This window comes from Pelodiscus sinensis, chromosome 9 (assembly GCF_049634645.1).
Source record: "Pelodiscus sinensis isolate JC-2024 chromosome 9, ASM4963464v1, whole genome shotgun sequence".
Classification (NCBI taxonomy): domain Eukaryota; kingdom Metazoa; phylum Chordata; order Testudines; family Trionychidae; genus Pelodiscus; species Pelodiscus sinensis.
In genome coordinates this window covers 19932624-19953892 of record NC_134719.1, presented here as the reverse complement: position 1 = coordinate 19953892, position 21269 = coordinate 19932624, and the positions used below count along the sequence as shown (strand labels likewise).

At 43.1% G+C, this 21269-nt stretch overlaps 1 protein-coding gene across 9 annotated transcripts in view; it reads right to left on the bottom strand.

Moving 5' to 3' along the window:
• Positions 1-3508: 3508 nt before the first annotated feature.
• Positions 3509-21269, bottom strand: part of LOC102448257 (methylcrotonoyl-CoA carboxylase beta chain, mitochondrial-like) — a 46226-nt gene continuing 28465 nt past the window's right edge. For 5 of the 9 annotated variants that reach the window (XM_075936216.1, XM_075936223.1, XM_075936219.1 and 2 more), the window contains one exon: positions 3509-15630. In XM_075936216.1, coding sequence (XP_075792331.1) covers positions 15294-15630 — 337 coding nt within the window. In that variant the 3' untranslated portion in view covers positions 3509-15293. The remainder of the gene's footprint in view (positions 15631-21269) is intronic. The other 4 variants (XR_012905911.1, XM_075936222.1, XM_075936221.1 and 1 more) reach the window with 4 other exon arrangements.

The following is a 21269-nucleotide window of genomic DNA, read 5'->3' as shown; positions in this document are numbered from 1 at the left end:
GATACAACCTAGTCCATCTCATTTCTCACATTTCTTAGTAACTTAAGTGTTGACTCATCTGACTTTTCAGACTCGCAATGGTTGATCAGACTTTAAAATGAGCAGCATTGGGCATTTTAAAACTTAAAAAGAATGGTTCTTTACAGAATTAAACTTTGGGGCAGTGAGTGATATACTTGAACCAGTATTACATGAAATATTGTAGATTCAAAAAACATCAGTGAAATATGCTCAAGAGTGTCTTCTAATGACTGCTTTATGAGGAGGCTATTTTCTCTGCTATAAAAATGTATTGATTTGACTAAATTCCAGTTCAATGTATTCACCTTCTAAAATCCAATGGTTTTCAGAGGGGCCATCATAAATCCATCCAGTTTGACTGCTGTTCTTCCTGTGGCTGTTTATGAGAACCAGGATTCATTTGAGGCAGCAAGTTCAAGGCTTGACATAATTAGCATTTTCTCCATTGATAACACTCTCCAAAGAAATCTTGCAAGATGTAGCCAACAGAGTAACCGTTCACATCACACCAGCACCCTTCAGTGAAGGAGCAAGCACTGTATCAGCCAGAAGTACTCAGTATGAAAGAAACCTCCCCACTTCTCTCTCCTGTTCTCTTAATTTTGAGAGCAAAACCTGCCCAATGCCTCAGGTAGTATGAGGTTTGCATAAGTGAATCAAGATGAAAATCCAAACAATGTAAAGGAAGCTTGAATTTAAATATTGGCCACTTGCTTTCCATCTGATAGTACCCTTATGACTCTCAAAAGACCTGCTCCCACAAAGCAGTTTCCAAATTAATATAATTAATATAGCTCTGTGTCTGAAGTTTATGCAAATATCCAGAAAGCTATTTGAAAAATAAAGCTGTTACAGTTCGTAAGTGAACTTCTAGCAGCCAGCTTCTGGATAAACAGGATTATTTGGCATTGAATTCAGGGAATTCTGTCCCAGAGCTGACAAGCCAGTCATATTAAATAACTAGACTACTCTTCATTATGTTAAAATTTAAACAAAAAATTATCTTGTAATATTAAAGCTGCAATATTATCTTAGACCCTGAACTGAGTAATATTGTCTGAAGCTTTGTTATCCAAGAACTTAAGTTACTGTAATTTCTTATCACTATCAAAACTTTTATGTGAGATGTATTTAGCTTCTGCTTTCTTAGCACATGCAAAAGATGAAAAGTTTTGTCCTTGCTGTCTTCTACTCCAACATACAGTACTTATTTCTGTTGGAGAACGATCCCAGGTTGATTCAGCCGAAAATTGAATTTTTCAATTTATTTGTGGGATAGGTACCCAATTCTCAGGATGCCATAGGGGAGAGAGCATGTGAAGTTAAGTTGCTCCATATTGCCCAGCTAAGATACCCCACATCCCATGAAGAAAAATTGCATCTTGAGGTTTTAAATACCCTGCAAAATAGATTCTTGACCTTTACTGAATGGAAATAAAGTTCCATTTCCAGGACTTGTTTCTATGAGGTCTCTTTCAACACTGATTAATTTCACATAGGTCAAACAGCCTTCAGATTGTAACAACTTGAAGTCAGAAACGTGTGTTGGGGAAGATCTATTAACAGTACTTAAGTCAGTCATATCATATAATGTTTTTGCTGTCAGATATCTTAACACACTTTACAAAGGAGTACAGTGAACCCTCGTTTATCGCGGTAGATAGGTTCCAAACCCGACCGCGATAGTTGAAAATCCGCGAAGTAGGGACATGTATATTTAACATGTATACAGCGAGCCCTCGCTACTTCGCGGTTCGACTATTGCGGATTCACGTATATACATAATGTAATGAAAAAAGTCCGCGAAGTCGTGAATCCGCGATGGTCGAACCGCGAAGTAGCGAGGGCTCACTGTACATCATTATCATGACTACACAGATGAGGAAACTGAGGTACTGAGAAGTGAAATGACTTGTTATGTAGGCAGGAAAGCTGGAATCAGAACCCAGAGCGCCTGTCTCCTAGGTCACTGGGAATTTATAAAACTCTAAAAAGACAAAAGGTGAGTCTAACCAATTGAACACCTAGCACTGGCTAAATGTTACTTCAATCACATGGAGAGATATATCTTAAGTCAATTGAAAGACCCTGTTATATTTAGTGGGCACTGGATCAGATCCATAGTCATGCAGATTTATAGTCTGTGGTTAAAGACAATTCCATAAAATAGTTCACAAGCAAGAAAAAGCATAGTTCAGATGTAGATACATCTCCGTATTAGTCATAAATCTCTGTATTAATCATTTTCATATCAGTGTGGATCATCTTCATATAATCTCTGTATTACGTTTTTAACTTTACCAAGTCCTTTTATATAGCTTTGTATTAAGTCCTTTTACATAGAAACTTTGTACCTTCTCACATAGAACAGGAGTGGGCAAAAGGGCCTCCACGGGCCCGCCAAGCAAGCTGTCTGGCCTGCAGAGGCTCTGCTGCTCCCCAGTCCAATCAGGGCCTGGGAGCAGGGGGAGCACGCAAAGTCTCCTTCTGCCCTGCGATGGGTGCAGCGCATCTAAGCACCGCATGCTTCTTGCAGGATGGGTACTGTTACAGTAATCTTTTAACAGATGGAGAAGTGTCATGTAGACTAGTTACTCCAGATGGATACTTTGTAACCATACCCTGGTCTCATCCGCTAGGGATGGTATCTCAGGTGCGACTCTCACTCCGTATCTAATCACCGGAGAGTATATAATTTCTCAGGGATGTTAGGCGTGTATAAAATGAAAACTAAAGACCGAATTTTCAGTGAAAACCACAAGACTATATTATTTAACAAATTTAACCAACAGTGCCTTGAAGGAACAAATGAGGGGGCAGTCCCCTTTTTACATTAAATGGACCAGGAGGGGAAGTCCCTCCAGGCCCATATACCTACGCAGAGTCTACGGCGACGGAGACGATTGATGAGTTGCTAGCGACCTACAACCCTCGGGCTAATTGAAAGCCTTTAGGGAGGACAGCTAGGCGTCCCTCGTCGGCTGGTCTCGACGCTAGGCGACCTACAATCCGTTGGCTAATTAAAGCCCCAGGAGAGGAACAGCCCAGGAGATCCCCCGAAGCACGGATGGAGGACGAAGACGGTTGGTTCACCTTCCGTGAAGCCCTCTGGTCCTCGCTGCCTCTTCTCTGCGCTTCGGTGCAGCCGGATCAGGCGATTGATGACTCTGTTCTATCTACTCTAACCCTATCCTAAAAATAAAACCTTAACCTAATCGCGACGAGCCCGACGAACAAGCACGATGACGGCCGACATGTGAAGACCGACGCAACCTGCCGTACAAACTCGAGGACGATAGCTAATCTATCTAAAATACTAAGCTAACTAACCTAACTAATCTATTTGAGGAGGTCTGGCCTTCCGCCAGCCTGACTCAAGAAAATACTATATTATATAAAATAGAGATAGCATAGCCTTCTGCTAGCTTCTCTAGAAGAATATCTTTACAGGACCTCTTTCATACACCTAGGACAAGGATGACTCACTCTCTCTCTAACCTAGCCTAGAACCTATCCCGACGGAACCGACGAACCCGACGTAGACCCGACGCAACAGCAACTGCTGCGCGGCAGAGACTTAAAAAGTCTGGGTTCATGCATATTCATTAGGTTCCGTGGTACGATCTGATTGGCTTAGAAAAGATGCTTAACAGCATATTTTAAAATCATTGACTGACATAAGATGCTTATGAATATTTATAGATTATTCAAATTTCAACCCGTATACTAGCTTGAATTTTTAAATCCTAACAGCTAGATATACAGGTAGCTTTAATACGTGACAAGATCTTAACTTAAAATAGATGTCAGTAGAATTCTCAACTTAAAATGGAGTTCTGGACTCCATTTTGAAATAGGACATGTTTACATATATGGATTGGTTTCACATAGATGTTACATTTATAAACATAATGAGTGGATGTATATGCATTCAGATATTTCAGTCCTGTATCATTTACATGCACTGTTCAAGATGATGCATTAGAGGCTCATATTGGATGTTACATCTGCATTCATTGGGTTACAATACTTAGCAGCTGGATTGTTACATATTTGTTACAAAACTGGAGTTGTTACATTCTTTTGCTAGTCTACTTTACATTTCCCTTCCTTGATGGACAGCTGAGGAGAAACAGAAGATGTTCATCACATTTTACTCAGCAGAAATAAATGCAAAAATAAGTACAGATCTCTGGTATGGACAACAGATGTATATAGTGAGTACCAGTATATATATAATCACCAACGTCATAATGATATATATAATGCCCAAAGGGTAAGTTAACAGAGACGCCATACTGATTTTTGAAATGTCACCAAAGATGTTACCAAATAGTGTTTGCCACCACGTGGTTTTGGACTGCATTCGTTTGCCAATGTTAACAATTTTATTGGCAGCGTGTTGAACCACTACATGTACCTTTTGGCTGACATTAGGTATGTTGTTAATAATATCTTTCAAATTTGAGTGGATCATCATTGATTTTACCGCTTCTAAACTTGGACCCAAAGAGACTGGGGCCACCGTCTTAATAATGCCATATTTAGCCGTAATCTCTTGGTAAGAGGTCTCTGTCATTTTCAGATTAATATCACACCCCTTGATTTCAAATACCTTACACAGGCAGAGATTTGTTCTTTGAGGCATTTTTACAGTATAGAATCTGTTGACGGTGAATTCGCGGCATAGGCTGCGAATACAAAAACATGATTGATCCACTTGAATTACTACTGAGATATTATTCTCTAGTGGTACCGGGCGAAGTTCGTAAGTGCACTCTCCCTCATACGAATTTAGACACAAGTTACCCTGATCCCATAAACCGGTTGTGCAGGTATAGCCCATTTTCAGATGTTCAAAACAGGCTTGCATATTAACTGCAGCAAATGTTCCCTCACAGGTTTCGTATGCCCATGCTCAGTCCAATGTTGGCATGAGTACCGAGCCGTTAACAAACATACCCAGAGTGGCTATTGGGAATATGACTTCTTTATGGGCATCTATAACCGTTAACATCATCAGATGTAAGGTATTCAACACAGGATCAAATTGAGAATGTAACATGGTCCACAAATCCGGATTCTCCTGTTCAAATGGAGAGAACATGTTCTTGACCAATGTGGCAATTTCAAGGGGAAGACGGCCTGTGAGTGCTTCCCGTATTATATTTCGCACTAGTTCTAACAGCATGCTTTGAATTTGAACACAAGCCAAGGCCAATGCAGTTTCATTCTGGATATCCTGCATGGCTTGGATCAATTTTAAATGATCCTCTTCCTGGGATTTTATCCACATTGGGAGCAATTCTGCTACATCAAGTTGAACTTTATCTAATCCCCGGATTGATTCCTCTATTGGGTGGACCATGTCTTGTGTCCCTAAGGCAACTTTGGTGATATTTTTGGCCAATCTTGCGTTATCTATGGCAGATACCACGCCTAGGCCAGTACCAAGACCGCCCAGCACTTTACCTGCCAGATCACGCCTGCCTCGAATCCGAGATGTTTTGGAAGAGGCAATCTGTAACAACCACCTTTCCCATCCATCCATCAGGGGTTTTACAAATTTTTGACAGGATGGTTTTATGCTCACAGTAGTAATCTGCAAAGGTACATGTATCCATTTTATTTGATATTTTGGCTCAATCAACACCTGCCTGGCAATGTTAGTTTTTACCACATATGGGCCCATTTCATACTCCTGGGGAGGTTCTGCTACCAGTATCTTTACATAATATTGTACGCCAAAAATGCTGGATATCACCCAGGTACCAGATTTGGTGATATTTTCCACGAAATGTCCCACACAGACAAACATTGAAGGTTGTGGGTTTTCCTCACAACTAGGTGATTGCACGTATTGGGGTCGTAACTTAGGCCTTGAATTTTCTCTACAACTTAAAAATATGTTCGTGACTGCTCCAGTAGGGAATGTCACCATTGCTGGGAAATTATTCGTGACATTCTGGTTGTGATATACTTTTATGACCCATGTCACTTGATTTTGCTCTTTTCTAATTATTGGGGTATACAGCACGTCCATGTATATACATGGAGGCCCTAACCAACCAGATAATATTTTTGTGCAACCAATTAAACACCTTGTTGTGCTGTTGTTGACATAGATTTTCACTCGTAAAAGCCCACCTACATTTTCCACTTACAGTGTAAACACTGGCGTCTAACCAACCCGGAAAATTGATTTCAAGTCATTTGGTGGTATCGTAGTGCTTAACGAAAAATGCAACTACGTTTCCCACCCTCTCATCATGGATCTCCAGATGACAGTGCTTGTTATCCTGGATGACCCTGAGAGTAATACGCTGGGGAGCATATACCGGGATTATTGGTACTTTGTTTTGCCATCTTTCATCATTTGGTTGAACTTTAAAGGTCTCAACGTATTTGGTACTAAAGATGGGATTTATAGATGTCGCTTCTGTCCATACATAATGATCTGTTGGAGACTCATCACTCGCAGTGGTTCTAATAATATTCCAATATTTTAATGGAATATCCCCTGCGCGACATCTCCATACCTCATCTTGCCCTATTACTAGTTTTGCAAAATAAGATACTCCATCACTTAATGTAACTGTCCAAACACTGGCTACAATAAGTACTATATACCCAATATATTGATGTATAACTTTCATTCTACTTATATTTATAAGCAGTATTTAGTAAGGCCTTCTTGATGACTTTCCTAAGTAAAGACAAAACATAATAAGGTATTAGTTATGATCTTCATTCTTGATATTTAACTTCTTCCTACCCCTCCTGACTATCTAACTGCTATTGTGTCCTAATTTCCTTTCCATTCCTTAAGTTGACTTGAATGGAACCATTTAGCAATCTTCCGGTTCTTTTTGGTGTGTATTTCAATTTGGTACACTGTCGGGCCAGCTTTATTAATGATATAACAAGGCCCCATCCATCTTGGAGATAAGGGATGACTTTTCTCACTGAAGTGTCGGTATAGGACTTTATCGCCGACACTCCATTCGTGGAACTTTAGTTCTTCAGACAATCTTTTATCCATCTTCTGAATATTTCCTTTTAAGGTAACCGCCACTGATTGTTGAATTTGACTCAACGTTTCCAGTAGTTGCTTCAGGTACTCAGAGGTCTTTATCCGAGGATGGAAGCCTTCGGGTGGCACCCCTCCTTCGACCCACCATAATTCCAGTGTTCTCATCAATCGGCCGAAGAGGACTTCGTAGGGCGTGTAGCTATGTGCTCCTACGGTTGACCTTATAGCCATCAGGATCAATGGGAGATGTACATCCCACTGCTTGCCTGAAGTTTCCACAACTTTTCTCAAAGCTGTTTTCAGGACACGATTTGAACACTCCACTAGTCCAGACGACTGTGGGTGTCCTGCAATATGAAAATGCTGTCTAACACCAAGCGCTACACAAAGCTGTTTGATGATTTCTGCTGTAAAATGTGACCCTTGGTCACTGTCAATAACTGATGGTAATCCATATCTTGAGAAGATCTCATTTAATAACACACGAGCTGTTGTCTTGGATGTGCAGTTTCTAGTGGGGATAGCCTCTATCCATTTGGTGAATGGATCAATGATCACCAAACAGTACTCGTTTCCCTTGCCAGTCCTTGGTAGCAGTCCGATGAAGTCGATTTGGATACGCTTCCAAGGCCCATCAATGGATTGATGCTTTAAAGGGATACGATTGTTCATTGCTTTTGGATTATTTTGAGCACACCTTAAACAATTATTGATGTATTTTTCGGTGTCTGCAGTGCTACCAAGCCACTGTCTTGATACGGGAGAGGGTCTTTTCTAGGCCAAAATGACCTTGCGCGTGTGCTAGTTCGATCAAGTCTGTTCTCAGTGCAGTTGGCATTACCAGAAGAGGAATCCCAGTATCTTGGCCATTCAAAACTTCTTGAGCCATTATGGGTCCTTTTTCATGTCTCTTGATATTATAGTTCTTATATTGTCCCTGACTTAATAGCGTACTGATCTCCTTATCAGAATTTTGCACCTTGACAATGTCCACAGTATCTCTTAATGGTGGAGCAACATTGACAGCATCGATTTTCTCATGCTGTGGTGGTAAATTCCAAGTCAATTTCTTGTCCAAAATGGCAGCTTGCTTAGCTAATTGATCCACGTGATTATTAAGCAAAGATATCTCTTTTTGATCTTTCCTGTGTGCACGTACTTTAAAGAGATAGGTTTTTCCTTTTCTTGCCTCAGCTAACTTCCAGCCATAGTTTAACAATTGAGCGTACTTCACTGGTCGTCTGTCATTAGTGCACGTCTTGCTGTTTCCAGACGACCATCCAATCTATAAAAGATCGGAGTATCCAATCGGAATCAGTACAAATAGCTAAGTTCTCTGTGGTATCAGCATTCTCCAATGCCAGGATCACTGCAATGATCTCTGCAGCTTGTGCTGATGGTAAACGTACAGGGTTTTGAATCTTTCTTCCTGTAGATGCATGGAGCGCTGCAGCACCAGTAACTATACTGCCTTCATGGCGGTAACAACTGCCATCTACTACCCAGCTGTTATGAGTAGCTTCGTTCTTGACATCCTCATATTTGGACAGTAAATTGAAAGGTGATTTAATTGTTGCTTCTACTTGAATTGGAATTGGACATTCATGATCTTGTTCGGGACTTATTGGTGTTGCAAGGACTGATGGAACCAATGATGTGGTCTTCATTGGCTCGATCTTGATGTCATGATTCAACAAGGCTAGTGTCCACTTCGCTAACCTTGGATGGCTAACTCTTCCATTATTAGCCTGGCCAGATATTATGTAGCTTACTGGGGTATGACTGGTTCGTAAGACTACGGGTGCCTTTCCAATTAGGTATTCCCAGTGGATTAGCGCCCATGTCAGAGCCAATACCTCTTTCTCACAAGCGGTGTACTGTCTTTCTACACCAGATGGGTTTTCGACCGATAGGCCACCGGTTTTAAAGAAGTGCCCTGGTGTTGTAAAAGAACCGCTCCTAGTGCTTCTTTTCCTGTTCTTAAGGTAAGATGGTACTCTTTTTCAGGGTTGGGATACGCCAAAGCTGGTGCTTTCATTAAGGCAGTCCGTAGATATTGGAAGGCTCGTTGTTCTTGGCCCCACTCCCACTCTTGTCTCTTATTTAATAATTTGTAGAGTGGTTGGGCATTAAAACCGAATTCCTCAATAAAATCTTGTGAGAATCCGATCAGGCCTAGGAACGTACGGAGGCTGTGTACATCCGTGGGAGCAGGTAACTTTGAGATCAGCTCCACTCTGGATTGATCTGGTCTTCTACCATCTTGACCAAGATGTACACCCAGATAGTCTACCTCCTGTCTAATGAGCTGTGCCTTCTCTGGATTAATTAAAAGTCCAGCATGTTTCAGAGCTCCTAAAACTTCTTTTAGCACCTTTAGATGTATCTTTTTGTCTTCGGTTGCAATAAGGATATCGTCGACATATGACATTACATGTCTCGCACATGGGAGATCTTTCAAGATTTTACATATGATGCGATGGCAAATTGTAGGCGAATTATGGAAGCCTTGGGGGAGCCTAGTGAATGTATACTGCTAGTCTCTGAATGTAAACGCAAACTTATGCCAAGCAGAGGTGGCAATTGGTATTGAAAAGAATGCGTTGCTGATGTCCAATACCGAGAACCATCTGGCACCTTCGGCAATTTGGGCCATGATTTCAGGGAATTTGGCCACAACAGGAGCCATCCTCGGGGTTACTTTATTTACACCCCGGTAGTCCACTGTAAGTCTCCATGTTTTTCCATCAGCTTTTATTACAGGCCAAATCGGGGAGTTACATGGACTCTGTGTATTTATTAAGACTCCTTGAGAAACCAGGTTAGTAATGGTTTCTTCGATGCCTTTCTCTGCTTCTACGGGGTACCTGTACTGTTTCATTGGTCTCGGATCCGGACCAGGAACATCTACTACTTCTAAGGTCTTCCCACAACTTTGCTTGTGTCTCGCAAACACTGCTAGATGATCTTTAATGGCTTCTTGAATGTCATCATCCCAGGTTGGTATTTTCAGGTCCTCACTCGCTTTGATGGCTCCTAAGCAATGTACACTGGAGATGACTATAGCAGCATCTGAATGATGTTTTTCTGCCCTAAGAACTCGTCTATTAGGTAGATCAATAATTATTCCAAGTTCTCTCATTGCATCTATTCCCATTATGCCGACACCGTCTAGGTTTTGCAAACCGATAGGCATCTTGGCTTCTATTGTCCCAATTCTACATGTTATATCTGAAGCAAAAGGAATTGTTGATGTCTTTCCATTATAAGATTGCAAGGTTTTGGAGAAAGCATAGTTAGATTTCTTTGTCATAGGTGATGTTTTTGTGCATATGATGCTAGTGCATGCCCCTGTATCCACCAACATTTTCTGCTTGGTTGCCCCAAATTGGCCTCTCAGTTCAACTAGAACAGTAGGTCTTCCAAACTGGTCATATTCTATTCTAGTAAGTTCTTGCAGGGGCTGAGGCCAATCTAGGCTTCTTCAGTAGGTGGCGCTGCTGCTAGTGGGTGGCACCTGAACGTTCTGAAGGTGCTCTCAACCATGTTCAATTCTGGTCAACTCACTAAATATCTGGTCTATGTCCATTCCTTGAATCTTCGGCCAAGGTAAGTATCTGGACAGTCTATTAGCGAGGACTTGTCTGGTAGCTGCCAATTCTTCCCTCTTTCCTCTGAAGAGCTTTGTGGGTTGAAAGGGTATTCTTGAAGGTTCTGCTTGTTGAATGTTTTGTCTTGATTGGAATTGACGAGATTGAGTCACACCTTTAGCCCTATTCTGTGTTGGGGGAGGAGGAGGAGGTCGTCTTCTCCCTTTTACTGGAGGCTTTGCTTCTTTGACTTCAGCAATCCTTTTTGGTGGGACCACTGTCTTTATTAACCCGGCTTGCCTTTGCCACTCAAATGTCTCTCTTATTCGGTTCTTCATTAGTTCTAGTGGAATTCTCTCCACATCCATGTTGCTTAAGGTGGCTTTAATGGAAGGAAGTAGTCCTAAAAACAGTGACTTCCTGAACTCAGGGGTATCGTGTACTATATTTCCATCGATTCCTGTACTCAATCCTGCTAATCTTTGAAGAAATTCTTTTCTGATGAAATAGAGTTCAGGTCTCTCTCCTTCCTTTTGTTTTTCAGAATAGAATCTACCCCTGATGTCATCATGTGGGTAGAAAACATTGTATAAAGCCTTGTACATTTGATTGAAGTCTGGATTAATTGAGTTGGCAAGGTCTGCTGGAAAAGCAATCAGGTCTTCGGGGAGTAGACATTCTCGAAGGACAACCAACATGTCATCACTGGTGAGGTTTGTTCTTGCTAGTTTAGCCATCCAGTCTATGGCATTCATTTTTCTGCAAGGTCCTAGATTTTGCCCTACGGCTCTGGCCTGCTCTGGTGACAGAACACTCCTCTCGTATTTCACTACTGGGTTTGAATTATTAGGGTGGAACACCTCGGTTGTAATGATGGGCTCCATCATTCCTTCCACTAATTCATTAGTTAGAATAGTATTGTTATATATATATCTTTCTCTACCCCTTCATTTATGGCAGAGAAAAAACCCCTTGCAAGACCTAATTTTTGCTCTAATTCTTTTATTTTATGCTGACATCCAGAGTGATCTACATTGACAGGTGTATTTTGTCTCTTCTCACTCAAGAGGTGCCTAACAGTAGCCTTTGAATCATTAAACATTGCTACTTTCTCAGTTAGATCCCTCTCTAGCTGTTGGCATCTCTTGAGGACATCATCTGCTTGATGAGATAACATATCTCTTTGAGAGCGCAACGTATCATTCTTGCTCTCTCTCAAAGTTAAATCACTCTTTAATTTTTGTATTGTCACATCCTGTGCCAATTTGATCTCTGTGTCCTTTAGCTGTTTAGCAATGGCTTTTACTTCTGCATCCAAAGATCTGGTTACTATAACCAGTCCTTGTATAAGAGCTCTTTTGTGTTTTATACTAGGCTTAGGTTTAGCTGTTACATAATTTTCATACATAACTTTAAAGTTATCTAAACAGTTTTCTCCCTTTAAATCATTCACATCCCAAAAATTAACATCTTTAATGAATACATTAATATCTTGTTCCAAAATAATTTTATTAATCTGCACAGCCGGCTTGCTTCCATCTAGCCCGAAGATCCTCGGTATCTTCTTAGCTGCCATGCTAAAACTTATAAGGACCTTACTTTATCCTTACAAGTTTTGGGAAAAACCTGGTAAAATTCTGGGTTACTTAGGAACAGCAGGCTGATCAGGCCTCTGTCCTGCAGAAATTTACCATAAACTAATATTAAACTGGCTGGGCAAGCTCCTTGCAAAGGTGCTGCGCAGCAAAAGCGGTGGTTGCCAAGCAACACCGAACGTTCTAAGCCAACTACAAAATGGCGGAACTATGAACGTTCTAAATCCCAAGATGGCGGAACGCCTCAAAATGGCAACACACCGAACGTTCCAAAGCCAACCTAAAATGGCGGAGCGTTCTATACCTAGAATGGCTTCGCCAATAACAAAATGGCGGACAGCCAAAATGGCGGTATGCCAATTACAAAATGGTGGACACGCCCGGACGTTCTAAGGAGGCCTCTCAAAATGGCGGACCTTGAATGGCAACCTTGCCACGAACGTTCTATGACCCAGAGGAAAAACCTCTAAAGGGGTTTAAAACCTGAGGCTGCTTGCTCTGCTGCAGACAACAGCAAGCACCTTACGGAACCAAAGAAAAAAATTTCTTTGATCAGAAACACCTGGACAAGGGTTACTCTTGTCTCCAAGGTGTTCTTCTCTTAGGTCAATGGACCTTAAGAGGAATAAATCTTAACGGATTTTCTTTAATTACAGTACTTATTAAATTAACTACACTACACTAGAGGGGTATTTGGTGATAAGGGGACCGTTTTAAAAAGGAAAGGAGATTTTGGGCCCCGGGAGCTTTAGGAATCCCCAAACTATGAGTGGCCAATTCACAGCTAGGTTCAATCCTTCCCCTCCTGGATACCCTCTATCTATCTAAGCCCTTAAATAAAACAACCCCCGAACCACACTCAAGTGTTCCTTCAAGGTATTTTATACTAGAATAAAAGCCTGAGAAAAATACACTCTAGAGGGTCCTGCCGCGGTCGCCAAATTCTGTTACAGTAATCTTTTAACAGATGGAGAAGTGTCATGTAGACTAGCTACTCCAGATGGATACTTTGTAACCGAACCCTGGTCTCATCCGCTAGGGATGGTATCTCAGGTGCGACTCTCACTCCGTATCTAATCACCGGAGAGTATATAATTTCTCAGGGATGTTAGGCGTGTATAAAATGAAAACTTAAAACTGAATTTTCAGTGAAAACCACAAGACTATATTATTTAACAAATTTAACCAACAGTGCCTTGAAGGAACAAATGAGGGGGCAGTCCCCTTTTTACATTAAATGGACCAGGAGGGGAAGTCCCTCCAGGCCCATATACCTACACAGAGTCTACGGTGACAGAGACGAATGATGAGTAGCTAGCGACCTACAACCCTTGGGGTAATTGAAAGCCTTTAGGGAGGACAGTTAGGCGTCCCTCGTCAGCTGGTCTCGACGCTAGGCGACCTACAATCTGTTGGCTAATTAAAGCCCCAGGAGAAGAACAGCTCAGGAGATCCCTCGAAGCACGGATGGAGGACGAAGACGGTTGGTTCACCTTCCGTGAAGCCCTCTGGTCCTCGCTGCCTCTTCTCTGCGCTTCGGTGCAGCCGGATCAGGCGATTGATGACTCTGTTCTATCTACTCTAACCCTATCCTAAAAATAAAACCTTAACCTAATCGCGACGAGCCCGACGAACAAGCACGATGACGGCCGACATGCGAAGACCGACGCAACCTGCCGTACAAACTCGAGGACGATAGCTAATCTATCTAAAATACTAAGCTAACTAACCTAACTAATCTATTTGAGGAGGTCTGGCCTTCCGCCAGCCTGACTCAAGAAAATACTATATTATATAAAATAGAGATAGCATAGCCTTCTGCTAGCTTCTCTAGAAGAATATCTTTACAGGACCTTTTTCATACACCTAGGACAAGGATGACTCACTCTCTCTCTAACCTAGCCTAGAACCTATCCCGACGGAACCGACGAACCCGACGTAGACCCGACGCAACAGCAACTGCTGCGCGGCAGAGACTTAAAAAGTCTGGGTTCATGCATATTCATTAGGTTCCGTGGTACGATCTGATTGGCTTAGAAAAGATGCTTAACAGCATGTTTTAAAATCATTGGCTGACATAAGATGCTTATGAATATTTATAGATTATTCAAATTTCAACCCGTATACTAGCTTGAATTTTTAAATCCTAACAGCTAGATATACAGGTAGCTTTAATACGTGACAAGATCTTAACTTAAAATAGATGTCAGTAGAATTCTCAACTTAAAATGGAGTTCTGGACTCCATTTTGAAATAGGACATGTTTACATATATGGATTGGTTTCACATAGATGTTACATTTATAAACATAATGAGTGGATGTATATGCATTCAGATATTTCAGTTCTGTATCATTTACATGCACTGTTCAAGATGATGCATTAGAGGCTCATATTGGATGTTACATCTGCATTCATTGGGTTACAATACTTAGCAGTTGGATTGTTACATATTTGTTACAAAACTGGAGTTGTTACATTCTTTTGCTATTCTGCTTTACAGTACAGGGTGGGAGGAGACTTTGCACACTTCCCCACCCTCAGGCCAATCCGGGCTTGGGGGTGGGTGGAGCATGTAAAGTCTCCTCCTGCCCTGCAAAGGGCTCAGCACTTAAAAGTCAACCATCAGCTGCTGCTCAGCTGACAACTGATTCAAAGCACTACACTCCCTTGCAGGGTGGGGGTAGGGAGCGAGAGACTTCACGTGCTCCCCCTCCCCAGGCCCTGATTGACCTGGGGTCAGCCGGGGGAGCACGTGAAGTCTCCTCCCACTGCCAGGGGCACAGGTACCTATAGGGAATGGCCAGCTGTTCAGAACAGCTGGTGGTTGTCTCTAGGAGGAGAAAGACTTTGTGCACTCCTCCACCCCCACACCAATCAGGGTCTGTGGGTGGAGAAGCACAGAAATGTCCTGATCCTGCCCCTTCCAGGGCTGCTCAGGGACACTTCAAAAATTTCTGAAATGGCCCCCAGTCAATAATTAGTGCCCACCCATGATACAGAACACAGAAACTTTGTATTAAGTCTATTGTATTAAGTCGTGGTAGAATAGTCCCTAAAAATGAGTAAGATAAAGAGAATGTCCCTGTTGAATGAATGAGGTGTTAATGGATAAAGCGAGAAAAACAAGCACCTCAAGCCAGTTGCAATGGTTGGAGAGGGGATGAAAGAGGAAGTTACTCACCTTGTGCAGTAATGGCGGTTCTTCACTATGTGTGTCCCTGTGGGTGCTCCACTGTTGGTGTCGGGTTGTCCCAGCACCACAGATCGGAGTTTTCTTGAGCAGTAGACAGACAAAACGTGCATGTGCGGCATGTGCTTTGTGCTGTTCACGCTCTTTTGATCTCTTGCGTGGTCTGGCTCCTGCCAGTTCCTTGAGCCCGCCCCAGTATCTGAAAGATATTAAGGAAAAAGAATCCAAGACAGGGAGGAGGGCGAGTAGTGGAGCACCCACGAGTGGACACATCTCGAAGAACCGTCGTTTCTGCACAAAGTGGCTGTGTCTACATTGGCACGATCTTGCGCAACAACAGGCACTTTTGCACCAAAACTTGCTGCCTGTCTACGCTGGCCGTGAGTTCTTGCGCAAGAACACTGATGTTCTAATGTATGAAATCAGTGCTTCTTGCGCAAGAACTCCAATGCTCCCGCTCAGGAATAAGCCCTCTTGTGCAACTGTTCTTGCGCAAGAGGCCAGTGTAGACAGTGTAGACAAGCAACATGAATTTCTTGCGCAAGAAAGCCCTATGGTTGAAATGGCCATCAGAGCTTTCTTGCGCGAGAGCGTCTACACTGGCATGGATGCTCTTGCACAAAAGCACATCACTGGCGCAAAGGCACATGCCAGTGTAGACGCTCTCTTCTGGAAGAGTTTTTGCACAAGAAATCTTCCGCAAAAGAGTTTTTGCACAAAATCATGACAGTGTAGAAGTACCCAATGAGTAACTTCCTCTTCTTCTTCAAGTGATGTCCCCATGGGAGCCCCTCTGTAGGTGAATGTGTAGCAGTACCCAGTCTAAGTGGTAGGTGGGCCTCGGATTTTATGGATTGACAGTGGTCAATAGGACCGTGGAAGCCACAATAGTATCTTTTGCTTGAGACAGCAAGATCGCCTAGTGTTTCATAAAAGTGCCATTGGTGGACCATGTAGCCATTCTGTGGATGTCCTTGAGGGTAACCCCATGAAGAAAAGCTGTGGACTTCACTACCACTCTTGTCGAATGTGATCTGGGTGGTTGAAATAGTAGTTTATTCCTTAAGTTATAGAATTACATAATGCAGGAGACTGAGTTTGGACAGGTATTGTGATAACACACATCCTTTCTTGCGTTCCACTGTAGAAATGAACAAGCAATCCGACTCGCGGAAAGATCTGGTCCGTTCTATACAGAATGCAAGAGCTCTGCGTACATCCAGTGAGTGATATATTGCCTTCTTTGTATTTGAGTGTGGCTTAAGGTAGATGAAGCGAGTACAATTGGTTGGTTTAAGTGAAAGTCAGAGCAAACCTTAGGCAGGATGTGGGAATAACACTATGTTGTCTCTATTAAAAATAGTGTATGTTGGAACAGCCATTAATGCTGCTAACTCACCACCTCTGCAAGCAGAAGTGATTGCCAGCAGAAAGAGCACCTTTAGCATTATCATAGGCAGTGTACAAGTAGAAGTTTGAAAGGTGCCCAGGTAAGAGTATTCAAAACCATTTCTAGGTTCCCTGATGGCAGTGGCAGCCTGCGTGGTGGGCATAGGTTGGAGAGGCCCTTCATAAATCTCCTTGAGATAGGATGAGCAAAGACTGACCACCCATCAATTGGATTGTGCAAAGCAGTGATCGCTGATAGATGCACCCTCAAAGAGGAGAGGGATAACCCAGCATCCTTGAGGGATAGTGTGTAGTCCAACACAGTATGCAGTGGTGCTGTGTTAGAGTCTAAATGCTTGTCAGAGCACCAAGAGAGGAATCTATGCCACTTGTGGAGATAAGTGGTTCAGGTAGATTGTTTCCTGCTGTGTAGAACTACTTGCTTTACTTGGTCAGAGCACTGTAGTTCTACATGGTGGATCTAATTATGAATCATGCTGTTAGGCGGAGATGTGGCTGCGGGTAAAGTAAGGATCCTCTGTTCTGAGTTAGAAGATCATGTAGAGTGGGAAGGTGGTAGGGAGGCCGAGAAGACATCAGATACACACAAGGAAACCATATCTGTTGTGCCCAAAACAGTGCTATGAGAATAACTGTCACTCTGTCTCTGGCAATTTTCTCTAACACCTTGGGAATGAGTGGGATGGGGGAAACGCGTATAAAAAGGGACCCTTCCAATTGAGAAGAAAGGCATCTCCCAGGGACCTCGGGAGCAGTAACGGCGACACTTGTTTATGTAGGAGGTAAATAAGTCGATCTCTGGTGTGTCCCATCGTTGGAAAATCGAACGGAGGACCCAAGGGTGTAGTTCCCATTCGTGTTCTGGAGCAAAGTGTCTGCTGAGCTTGTCTGCTATGATATTGTTCATTCCTGGCAAGTATGAAGCTACAAGGGTAATTTTGTTCTGTATGCCCCAGTTCCACAATCAGACCGGCTCTGCATAAAGCATGAGAACAGGCACCTCCATGGCGATTTATGTAATACATTGTTGGTATGTTGTCAGTCAGTATTCTGACATTTTTGCCTCGAATGTGCATAGCAAAATGCTTTCATGCATTGAACACAGCTCCGAGTTCCAATAAATTGATATGAAGCATAGTCTCTTGTGTGGTCCATCGTCCTTGTACTGACATGGCACTCCCGTGGGCTCCCCATCCGATTAGGAACGCATCGGTAGTTATCTGAATGGATGGCTAATCTCAATGAAATGGTATGTCAGCTAGAAGATTGCAGGGATTTGTCCACCATGTAAGAGTTTAAGACATGAAGAGGGGAGACCAGTTTGTGTACTTGTATGTTGTGATGGGCATATACTGACGTAAGCCAGTGGTGAAGATATAAAAAATGTAAATGGACATGATCGACCATGTAGGTTGTTGCGGCCATGTGACCCATCAGCTGGAGACAAGTACGGAAATTGTGGGACTGAGAGAAACAGTAGTAACCAGCTCCTGGACTATGTGAAATCTTTGCATAGGAAGATATGCTCTTGTGGATATGGAATCTAGCTTGGCACCTATGAATTCTAGCATTTGTGTAGGAGATGTGGCTGCGGGTAAAGTAAGGATCCCCTGTTCTGAGTTAGAAGATCATGTAGAGTGGGAAGGTGGTAGGGAGGCCGAGAAGACATCAGATACACACAAGGAAACCATATCTGTTGTGCCCAAAACAGTGCTATGAGAATAACTGTCACTCTGTCTCTGGCAATTTTCTCTAATACCTTGGGAATGAGTGGGATGGGGGAAACACGTATAAAAAGGGACTTCTGTGTATTGAGTATAAGACCTAAAAGGTTGAACGTTTGCATTGTTGTTGCCTCCATTCGATGTGTGTCCCTTTCTGATGGGCCTTTTAACAGACAATCGTCGAGATAAGGAAATATAATCACGGCTTGCCTGTGAAGGCAGGCCGCTACAATGGCTAACATCTTTGAAAACACTCTCGGTACCGATGAGAAGCCAAACAGAAGTACTCGGTATTGTCAATTGTCTGTTCCTATAATGAAATGTAGGAACGGTCTGTGCATGGATGAATAGTTATGTGAAAATAGGCATCTTGCAAGTCAAGGGCTGCAAACCAGTCTTCCTTCTCTATCGTTGGGATTACTGAAGTGAGGATAACCATTTTGAATCGTTGCTTTCGAAAGTACCAATTTAACTTGCGGAGATCCAAAATGGGCCACCATCTGCCCGTCTTTTTGGGGGTGAGAAAGTAAATGGAATGGAATCCCTTGCCTCTGAAGTCCTCTGGTACTACTTCCACTGCTACTAGTCTAAGCAGATATTGTACCTCCTATGTTAGCAAGTCTTCATGAGAGGGGTCCCTGAAGAGGGACGGGGAGGGTGGGAAAGTTGGGGGTAGGGAAGTAAAGGGGATGGTGTACCCTGATTTTACTATCTCAAGGACCCAGTGATCCGATGCGATGGCTGCCCAGCAATGACAAAAAGGTCTCAGGCAGTGATGGGAGACCAAAGCAGCGTGTGATGTTTCATGTGAAATGGGGAGGTTTTGCAGATCCTCGACCAACAGGTCAAACCTGCTGCTTACTCTCCTGGTTGCTGGTATTGCTAGCGCCCTGTGGGCGCTTCCTTTGTGGTCGTTGTCTGCTCTTTGATTGTACAAATGATTATTCTTGGTATCTAGAGTAGGAGAACTCCTGCTGGTTTTGATATGGAATGTATCGTTTACAACGGAACGGAGAAGTATACATCCCAAGTGTGTGCAAATTTGTTCTAGAGTCTTTGCTGGAATGCAGCACGTCATCCATCTTTTCAGCAAATAACTTTTGCTTGTTAAAGGGGAGATCTTCCACCTTTGATTGAAGCTCATGAGGGACCCTTGCAGATTGTAACCAGGAGGCTCTCCTCGTAAGAACTGATGTCTCAGTAGCTCTGGCTGCCGTGTCAGCTATACCCAGTGCTATTTGAAGTGATGTTCTGGTAGGTATTCTAGGAGGGAGGTCAACTTTGTGTAGTTGTCAAAGTTGTGGTTGAAGAGTAGTGCTGAGTAATCTGCGATCCGCAAGAGTAGGGTGACTAAAGAATAAAGATTTTTCCCAAAGAGGTCCATGTGTTTATTATCTTTATCTCTGGTATTCTTATATTGTGGTAATTTGACTCTGTGTTGGGCAGTGTCAATAACTAACAAGTTTGGTTGAAGGCGGGAGAATAAGAAATTGGCTCCCTTTGGAGGGATAAAATATAATTTGTCCACTTTTGTTGATTGTGGTTGTCGAAGCTGGGGTCTGCCATATCTCATTGGCAGCCTCCATGATGTCATCACCCATGGGGATCGCCACCTTTCCCCACCTGTGATGGCTGAAGGTTTTTAAGGAGCCTATCTTGTTTTTCAGACACCTCCGTTAATGTGATGTCCTGAGATGCAGCCACCCTTTTGAAAAGTTCCTGGAATTGCTTCAAGTCATCAGGAGGGGACTGGTCACCAGGTATGACTGCTTCGTTGGGGGATGACGACGACTGATCGGTGGGTGATACATCTGGTGGGTGTTCTTCAGCCTCAAAGAGATGACCTTCCTTCGGCTCTGAATGATGGTCCATAGAGGGAAGATTAGGTGATGACCTCGCCACCTCCTGACTATACGAAAGTTGTAGGGAAACTGAGGGAGCACGGGAGGCTGGGCGACTGTGGCAACAAGGATAGCCATATTTGGAATGATGATAGCAGTGACTAAATGAATTATGCCGAGAGTGATATTTGTAGTATATTGGACTGTGCCATCTGTGGTAAAATCAGACTGGTGAAAGCTGTTGAGATGACATCCCACTTCTGTAGTGTACCTGATGATGTGGTGGTAGGTGCAGGGAGCGAGGTGAGCGTGGTGATCCCTTTGAGGAAGGAGAAGAATGAGGCAGGTATCTTGAATCAGGAGGGTGATAAGCAGTACCTAGATGCATGTTACCTTGCTTGTTCACATGGAGAGTGGCCCCTGCCATCCGTTGCTATTTATGGAGAATATGGCGAAGGTGGTGCGGAAGATGGTGCCGGTTCTGGGCTTGCTGACCTGACAGAGGCAGATTTATAAGGTGCTTTCTTCGGTACCCGAAGGCTGGATAGGACATGTGGTGCCGAAGATGCTGGTGCTGAACTGATAGGTGCCGCAATGGTCTGTGCCAAAGTTGTCAGCATGTGTGTGACCGGTGCCAAAGTCGTCGGCATGTGTGTGGCCGGTGCCGAGGTAGTCAGTGCCGATGTCGTTGATACATTTGTTGACTGCTCCAATGCCGATGGTGCCAGTGTTGTTGGCACTGTTGCAGCCGGGGCCATCGCTGGCGGTGCCAAATGGCAAACTGTTATGACTATTGACGGCACCGTTACAGATTTTCGCCATGATTTTGGCTCCGACAGTGACTTATGCTTAGGTGCCACTGC